At 43.5% G+C, this 9,694-nt stretch overlaps 1 protein-coding gene and 1 non-coding gene across 2 annotated transcripts; one reads left to right on the forward strand and one right to left on the reverse strand.

Annotated features, from left to right (window-relative positions):
- The first annotated feature begins 5,083 nt into the window (after positions 1-5,083).
- GTSF1L (gametocyte specific factor 1 like) lies at positions 5,084-5,548 on the forward strand. Its single transcript, XM_044385624.1, has 2 exons — positions 5,084-5,360; positions 5,436-5,548. The coding sequence occupies exons 1-2, from the start codon at positions 5,084-5,086 to the stop codon at positions 5,546-5,548; spliced, it is 390 nt and encodes a 129-aa protein (XP_044241559.1).
- Positions 5,549-7,006: 1,458 nt separating this feature from the next.
- LOC113258858 (small nucleolar RNA SNORA28) lies at positions 7,007-7,119 on the reverse strand. Its single transcript, XR_003317380.1, has one exon. It is a non-coding gene; the product is annotated as a small nucleolar RNA SNORA28 (small nucleolar RNA).
- Between the last annotated feature and the right edge of the window lie 2,575 nt (positions 7,120-9,694).

A 9,694-nucleotide genomic window follows, 5' to 3' on the forward strand; every position in this document is an offset into this window, starting at 1 on the left:
GAATTCTCTGAAATGTGTTCCAGGGAAACTGGGTGCTCCAGATGATAAGAGGCATTAAGAGAAACTGAGGCCTGGAAACACTGAGCTAAGTGAAGGTACACAGGCTGTTTCCCAGAGGACTTTCCAGATCGTGTTGATGGACACAGAGGGATACAATATGCCAGTTCCCTAAGGAATGTGAAGGACTCATGTTCCAGCTTCATTTAATAAATACACACAAACAAAAAGACATTTAATTCAAACATGTGCAAGGTAGTGACTGAAACTGATGAATTCTAGGCCACAAGGAAAACCTCAGAGATACTAATGAGCAATCCTCTCTGTTCACATTATCTGACCACAATGCAGCAAAAACAAAAATTAAATATAAAAGAATAAATGAAAGAAATTAAATCACTTGAAAATTTATTCCTAAATAACTCAAGTGAAGGTAGGGAACAAAACTGCAATTACAGTCAAAAGTAACGACAACTGGATCCCCGCAAAGCAAGACTCTGGACTGTAACCAGACACTGCCTGTAGCTCTAAGTGTTTTGTTATAACACAAGGAAGACTGAAAGTAAGTGAAGCATCCAACTCAAGAAGCTAGAAAACAAGCAACAAGATAAAGTCAGGGAGAGAATTAAAAGTTAAGGTAAAAGTTAATGAACTAGACAACATAAAAATCAGTAGAACTGCTCAATCTAAAACTCAGCTCCTTGTAAAGATCTATGAGATATCTAGACTTGTAAAAGCCTAATAAAGGGAGGGAACAGGAATGGGGTGAGAGAGAGAATACAAAAAAATAAATAAAAATTAGGAAAGTAAAGGAAATTTAATCAGAGAAGAGTTTTCAAATTATAAGAGAATACTAAATACACACAGTATGCTAGTTTATCTACAGTGTTCAATGGGGAACACATGTGTATTTGTCTGCTCGGGCTCTCTAACAAAGTACCAAAGACTGGGTGGCTTAGACTACAAAAGTTCATTTTCTCACAATTCTGGAGGCTGGAAGTTCAAGATCAAAGTGCTGGCAGGGTTGGTTTCTGGTGGACCTCTCTTCCTGGCTTGTAGATGGCCACCTTCTTGCTGTGTCCTCACATGGCCTCTCCTCTGTGCTCCTGTGGAGAGACATCTCTGGGTTCTCATCCTCTTCTTACAAGGACACTATTCCTGATGGATGAGGGCCCCACCCTTATGATTTCATTTAACTGGAGGCCTCTCCAAATACCATCACACTGAAGTTAGGGCTTCCACATATGGAGGGGGTAGAGGGCACAAGTCAGTCCATAACAGCATGCTTTTTCTAGAAAAATGACAATTGCCAAGAGAAACAGAAAACCACGGAACCAAGTTGAACATGGACATAGAACCATGTCCCAAAAAGGTGTGAGAGAGTTTAGTAAACAGGTCCTTTCAAACGCTCCAAGAATGTTGCTAGGCTGTTTACCCAGAAAGCAGAAAAAGATAAGATGTGTTCCAACTCCTCCTACAAATCTAGCACAGCGATGTCACATAAACCTGACAGACATAACCAAAACTTCACCCAGCCTGGCATCTTAGTAAGATCCCGGGCGATTCACATGCATGTTACAATTTGAGCAGCACTGTACCACAGGACACGGAGGGTTTTCAAAATCAAGTCCTCAAATCAAAGGAGCTAGCAGGAGCCCAATGGGCTGAGACAGGGGCAGCCCTGAGCAAGGAGCAGCCCACAGAGGGCAGCATGGGGGAAGCCCGGGCCAGAGCTCAAGTGTTGGGGGGGGGGCACCTGTCTGCTGGACATGCAGGGAGACACTGGGAGCCAAAAACAGAGTGGATCGCCCACCCCAGAGCCACATACACATGACAGGAGTTTGGCATGTTTGGGATATCCCTACATCCTGGAGGATGGTGCCAGAGCAGAGGACACAGAGGTCACAATGACTTCTAAGGGGTACGAGGAGGCAGGTCAGCTTGGCTCAGTGTAAGAAATCTACAGCAGAACTCTCTAGGGAGTAGGGAGCTCCCTGTCATCATATGACCAACCTCCAGGGATGTTCCAGAAGGAACCCCAGCCCTGAGAGAGAAGCCAGTCTTGATGTCAGATATCTCTCCCAGTTTGTGACTCTAATCTTTTAATGGCTCTATCCCACCCCATGATGACAACTGCAGATTTGGCTGGCCAAGATACACAATTGTTCATTTTTAGAAAACATTGTTCCTGCGGTTCTGTGACCTTCTCCACGCCTGCATTACCATCTGTTAGCAGCATCTCTCAAGATGCTAAGCGCGGGAGGGGAAGGAGCAGAATCTGACCTCACACGCATTATTGGTCAGGTAGGTGCTGACAGGCCTGGGACGTGCCACTCAGATAGGTGTGTATGCATCCCTCGCTCCTCTCAAGTTGCCATGGTGAGCAACCTGTCAGGTCTCGGGCTCAGAGCAGAAGCTGGGAGAAGGCTGCAGGCTTGAGGACCATTCAAGACATCCATTAGAAGCATTATCAAGCCCGGCCTTCCCTCTCTCCATAATGGACTAAATGTTGGCCTGCCACACTAATGGGCAGGTGGCCACAAAGAAGCTATAAGAGCTAAAGCCCTATTCCTTATTATGTGGATTTCAATGACGGGTGAAGTGCCTTCATTATCTCCATTTGCACACTTCCACACGCCTGAATTACTCGGTACCTCGGTCAGCCCTGGTCATGAGCATGAAAAAGGCTATGGGACTAGGAAATGAAAAAGCACTGTCAGCATCGCCCACACACACCGTGCCAGGCTTTGGAGGTATGGAAGAGCAGATGCTGAACCGCCTGTTAATTCCCAGCAGGGTCAAGGTCATACCTCCTCCAATACTGGATTGCAGGCTTGGAGAAAACAGACACTGTCCCATAAATGGTATGGAAGTTACAATTTACCAAGGACACTTTCTCAGCAAAGTATACCAGGAGATATCCCCGGGGGGATGAGCAGTAGTGGGGGTACAGTGAGCATGACTCTATGAGCCCCTCATTCCTCACAGCAACAGGCTGGTTGGAGGCACTAGAATGCCCACTATCCTAGAGTAAGTTCCTGCCAGAATGTAAGAAGCCCCCAGTGAGCACTGACCAAGTCACCCCACTCTAAGCTAGGACTTTGGGTTTTCTCCCTTTGTGTGTGTGGGGGGGGGTAGGGGAGTATATTCTGCATGTGTGGAGAAAAGGGAAACAAATACTGGTGACAAGAAGAGACAGGACATTCTTAGGACCCCCCCTTTTTTAAAGATTTTAAGTAATCTGTACACCCAACATGTGACTTGAACCTAAAACCCCAAGATCAAGACTCCCCCATTCTACCAACTGAGCCAGCCAGGTACCCCTTTTAGGACTCTTGACAAAGTTCCTATTCTCTCCCTTGTGGCTACATGATAGGACTGTGCCTCTTTGACCCTGCATCTTAGGTGTGGCCCTGAGACTCGCTTTGGAAAATGGATGTTGGTGGAAGTGACATGTATCATTTCAGTGGAAGTTCGAGAATAAGATAGAAGCAACATTTGAAGAGACAATGGCTGAACACTTTCCAAAACTAATGAAAGACACTATTCCACAGATTCCACAGGTCTAAAAGTAAAAACAAAGAAAGAATAAATAAAAAGAGACCCACATGTCAACATCATAGTGAAACTACCGAAAAACCAAAGATAAAGAAAAGTTATTTAAAACAGACATATGAAAACAGATTACCTTCAAAAGAAGTTAGGTGATGGTGGAATTCTGAATTCTCAACCAGAGTGGGAGCTGGAACAAACTGAACTCTGCTTCAGTGGGAAGAAAGGAAATAGCACAAGTACACTCCATTAAATCATCCTTCAAGAATGAGGATGAGATAAAGACATTTTCAGATAAACAAAACCAAAAGGGTTCATCACGAGAACATTCTAAAAAGTAAATTACTAGTGGAAACATAGCCATCCCATGCAGCAGGTCTGAAACACCAGCAGCAGAGAGGAGTCAACATGAGGACAGGTGTCCACAAACTTGGACTTTGTCAAATGACAACAGCAATGCTGTCTTAGGAACTTTTTAAAATTAGGCTTAAGGAGTGCCTGGGTGGCTCAGTGGGTTAAGTTTCTGCCTTTGGCTCAGGTAGTGATCCCAGGGTCCTGGGATCGAGCCCCGCATCAAGCCCCACATTGGGCTCCCTGCTCAGCAGGGGGGCCTGCTTCTCCCTCTCCCTTGCCCCTCCCACCCCCAGCTCATGCTCTCTCTCTCTCACTTGCTCTCAAATAAATAAAATATTTTTAAAAAATAAAAATAAATAAAATTAGGCTTAAAATAATAAGTTAGGAGGGAAGAAATGTAGAAAAAGTCCTGCATTATTTGGAAAAAGGATGAAACTATTATGAACTTTAAACCTTGGTAAGCTATTTATGAATATTTCAATTTGTAGAATAACCACTAAATGATTAGAGAATGTGTAACCTACAAAATCATGGAGGAAATGGGATTTTTTAAAACTGTCTATTTAAAATTAGTGAAGAGAAAAAATAAACCAAAGAATAGATAAGGAAACACAAAATAACATAGATTTAACCCCAAATATAGATAATTATATTAAACACATAAGTTTAGAAACAGTTAAATGACAACAGACATGCCACCAGTAATTTTGAATGGCAGCTTTTCCCAAAGCCACCCCACCCCTTAAAAGCGATGGACGACAAGTAGCCTTTTGCTGATGACTCAAGCTGCCCATTGTGACCTTTCATGACTGCTCCCTGACATCACACAGTGTACCTCTCAGAGTCAAGAGGGGCTGGCATGTACCTTCTTTACGTTCCTGTGGGGCAGCTGTGGTTTCTGGCTCTTGCAGGTGCTTTATATGGTTCTTCTGTCTCACCTGCCATTTGTAACTCAGCTCTCTGTGCAGCTGCCCCTGACAGCTCCTCTCCTTTTCCTAACCCACCACTCGTGGTCGCACAGCACAGGAAGCATAAGTTGTTAAGAACTTGGCCGACAGAGCTCTAAGGGCCAACTCTGGGCAGAGGACAGCTCCATCCTCCCTACCAAAGGGTTTTTCCACCAGCGGCATTTCGTTTTGACTCTGGGAAGTGAGCTACTCTGCTTCAAGAACAATTTCTCATGGAGCCAGAAGCCTTAGAAATTTGCCCTTACAACCCTCACCACCGAGTCCCACTCAGCAGATTTCAGTACCACCTGGCATCCTGCAGGAAAAAGAACCCCAAGAAAGCCAAAAAGATGGCCAGTTGCAAATACAACGCCTGCCACGTGGTCCCCATCAAAAAGCTGGAGGAGCACGAGGCTGCCTGCGTCAACAGAAGCACAATGGAGGAGGAGGACAGCTTGCGCCCTCTGAAAGTTAGCCTTCCAAGTTCAGAGCAGAATGGAAAGGCCCCTCCAGGGCCCCCCTGGCTCCCCAGTTCTGACGTCTGGAATGTTGATGGCACTAACTGCCATCCCATGTTTGTCCTTAAGACTTTTGTTCCCCAAAAGCTTGTTTGTGAAAGCGATACAAGAGAGTCAGAGAGAGAGGCCCACCCCCCATCCGTGACCACCCCCCAGAAGACCCTCAGACCAGGAGAGTAAACCACCAGCAGCAGAAAGGAGCCACTCGCCTCTTAAATACCTGAAAGAAGATGCAACTCACCCAAATAAAAGCATGCAAAGTGAACCACCCTGGGCTGCCTTTTTTTTTTTTTTTTTTTTTTTCCATGTAGCAGTTGGTAAAGATCTAAAGGCTGGCAGGACATTCTGCTGGTAAAGATGGGGCAAACAGGCACTTTCATAACACTGGTGAGAACGTAAGTTGGTAGGTAAACCTCTGTGGAGGGCGATTAGGCATTAGCTGTAAAAGTCAGCAGTGTGCTCTGCTTGGATGGAGCAATCCCCTTTCTAGGAATTCATCCTGTGACTACATTCACACTTGCGGAAAATGAGGTAAGTGCACGCTTATCCACTGCCACGTTATTTGTAGCAGTGAGGGTCAAAGAGGCAGAAATGGTCTAAATATCCCTTAGGGGAGGGTTTCATTAAATGAATAACACAGCCATACAAAGACGTCTATGCTGCCATGAGAAAGGGTGAGGAGGCTCTTTCTGGACTAGTTTGGAAAGGCTAAAACACAGTGTTTAACTCAGACACCAGCAAACTTTTTCTCTAAAAGGCCAGAGAGTAAACATTTTAGGCTTCACAAGCCACATGTTCTCTGTCACAGCTATTCAGCTCTGCCTGGGTGGCAGAGAAGCAGCCGCAGACAGAACGTAGACAAATGAATGTAGGTTCCAATAAAACTATTTATAGAAACCGGTAACAGGCTGGATGTGGCCTATGGGGCATAGTTTGCCAACCCCTGGTTTAACTGAGAAAAGCCAAGTCCCGAATACTCTGTATATTATACTACCATTTTTGCAGAGTTGTGGGAGAGAACATGTATATGTATGTTCTTGTATTTGCATAAAATTTCCCTCAAGGACACACCAGAACAGGCACCTGCCCACAGAGCCTACAATGTCTCCTATCTGATCCCTTACAGAAAAAGCTGGCTGGTCTCTTCCCTAGAAACTTACCAGCCCTCCCCAGGGAAGAGAACTAGGTAACCGAAAGTCAGGAGAGAGACACTTCCCTATAGACCCTTTAGTATCTTTTATTTATTTTTTCTACAGGGAGACAAAAAAAAAGATGTAAAATTTTAATGCCATGGTTTATGTTACACCTCACTGTGTCTCATGAACATTGAAAACCCTGCACTCTTTGGCTGTGGAACCCTCCCCTCAGATAACCACACACCAACACAATGCTACCTGGAATTCTAAGACGATTCACAGACCAAATTCATCTGTTGTTATTTCATATGTAAGAAACTCAGGTTAAGAATGGAATGTCCCTAAATAGTAGAGGTATTAACTGTTGGGGAAGATTAAGATGAAGTGGTGATGCCTCAGAAGGCCTGGTAATTTGTGATCGTTCACACTCGTGAGTCTCCTCCCTCCCTCATGAACTTGAACAAGGGCATACTTCAACTGCACTTTAGCCAACAGCTGGAACACTGTTTAAGTCTATGTAACAGCTGGTCTCACGGAGGAGAAAACACTGAAATAGGTTAGACCTTGCTCATATTGTGTCAGACAAGTTCGATCATCTGCCACAGACTGTTGCTTGCAACCCTTCAGTACTTTTACATGGGAGTATATATGAATATATCATCAGGCCACAGAATTAAAATACATTTTCTTAAACTGCAAAAGACTTAAGTCTTTTGAAAGCTTTTCAGGAGGAAGTCTTAACTAAGTCAGTTTTAAATAATCATAGCTTTGCCAATCCTGGGCCCTTCAATTCTTTCTACAAAGTGTGAAATAAAGATTTCTTCTTCTGAAGAAGGAGGAGGAGGTGGGTGGGGAAGAGGTAGTGGTGGTGGTGGTAGTAGTACTAGTAGTTGTTGTTCTAGGTGTTGGCTTTAGAAACTCCATGATTAATAAAGTACATGAATTAGAAAACTGTCATATAGGAAGCAGGTGAAATAAGGTGATCTGTAGGGCACCTGTAAACATCTGTAAACTATAGGCCACCAGGACCAGGAAAAAGAAAAACGTAATTTGGTTTGGGGCGTGAATTAAACAAATTGGTCATGAGTTAATCGTCACTGAAGCTGAGTGATAGATAAATTTTACTATTCTCTCCGTTTTTATATAAATTCAAAATCTTCCATACTAAAAGGTTTTTAAAAATACATGTATATATACTAAATGCAATGTGGGATCCCAGATTGGATACTGGAAGAGAAAAAGACATGAGTGGAAAAACCGGTGAATCCAAATAAAGTCTGTAGTTGAGTTACTAGTATTGTACCAACATAAACTTCCTTAGTTCTGTTAAATGCACGATGCTTTTGTAAAATGTTAACGTTAGGGAAAGCCAGGTGGGGAGTATATGCGAACTCTCTGCACTATCTTTGCAAGTTTTCTGTAAATCTAAAATGATTTCAAAACTAAAAATTTAAACACACACAGAGCAAAGAGCAGCACGATAGCCAGGACTGAAGCCCAGTTCCACCTCTTCCTAATGCTAGATCTCGGGCATAACCTAACCCTTGTGTGATTCCTGGGATGACAAACTCCCAGGACGATGTGGAGCGTTGAGGGATCTAACTCATGTAAGATTATCAGGATAGTGTCTAGCACTCGGGAAGCTCTCAACTAATGCTACCTACTAGTAGCAGAAATGGAGGTGGTGTTACTTAGCAAAAAGAAAATGTAATGAGGTAAGAGAAACAATGATGAGTAAGTGAATTTATAAAATATGTACACAAAGTTAATCAACTGAGAAAATCATCAATTTTGCATTTAAAATGATAAAACAAAACTCAATGAAAATAGGCCAGGAAAGGCTATCGTTCAAAAGGACAGAAACAGTAACAAACATGCATATTAAAAAGTTTTAAATAGCCTCTAAAATCAGAGAAATATTTTTAATGTAATTCAAACCAGGCAAGAGGAGAAAATAGACCAGATTACAGAAAACTTTATAAATTCAACAAAGGGGAAAACACAAAATAAAATGGTAAAAATCAATCCAAATATGTCAATAGTCATATAAATGGAAACAGACTTAACCCACCTATTAAGAAACATTCCATTTACCTCTCTAAACCAAAAACATGTCTATTCTGAGCAATACTAACCAATACCTTTAAGCCAAAGATAGAGATAAATACATGAAACGTGTGCCGCCGCCACCACCTGCCCCACGTATAACAGACATAACTAATCAATCACAGCACTTTCCTGAGCCTGGACAATACCTTCAGAATCTTTCCCAACACAATGCTCCAGGATTCCATTGTGCAGAGACAGAAGTAAGCTCTATCTTGACAGAGCCCCCTGTAGGCAAGTTTTCCAGTTGGCCCACTGACCCACATGGCCTGACCTGAGGTGTTTCAGGAAAAATAAGGAATAAAAGGGCTTAAGAAAAACTCTTGCCTGGACATTAGGAAAGAAAGACCAGGCAAGAAAGGAATATCTGTTATAAATTCCTGGGCTGGCTCTCAACCAGCTGTTCCCTCTCCTCAGTCCTCATTCCTTGCCTCTCCTGGACCAGTCTCCAGAGAACACTGGCTTCAAGCCACATGCTTACCAAGACCATCATAAAAACATTTGTCAGCAGTGATGGTGACCACAGCAAGCTAGTGCTGGGCTGGGCGCCAGTGGCTGAATCACAAAGGAGAGCCCATGGCCAGGGAAAAGCACCCACCAACTCTGAGCAGCAGGCAAGCTTTCCAAGTTCATGTCGAAAACTCCTGGCATAGGGGGAGTCTAGTAGAAGAGCTGTGTCCTAGGGCAGAGGGGACTCTGGCATGGCAGAGGAAAGAGGGGAAAAAGGGGAGCTACACTGGGACGAGGTGCCTTGCAGATATTGTTTTATTAAGACCTGTGACAACAGGGGTGCCCGGGTGGCTCAGTCAGTTAAGTGCCTGCCTTCAGGTCAGGTCATGATCTCCAGGGAGCCTGTTTCTCCCTCTCCCTCTACCCCCAGCCCCTGCTCATGCTCTCTCTCAAATAAATTAAAAAAATAAAATAAAATAAAATAAAATAAAATAAAATAAAATAAAATAAAATAAAAAGACCTGTGACAACAGAGGGGGGCAACTATTATTTCCAATATACAGATATGAAAAATGAGCCTTGGTTCACAAAGCTCGTAAGTAGCAAGTGGCCTACTGAATTCGAACCCATCCCC

This window comes from Ursus arctos, unplaced genomic scaffold, assembly GCF_023065955.2.
Source record: "Ursus arctos isolate Adak ecotype North America unplaced genomic scaffold, UrsArc2.0 scaffold_16, whole genome shotgun sequence".
NCBI lineage: Eukaryota > Metazoa > Chordata > Mammalia > Carnivora > Ursidae > Ursus > Ursus arctos.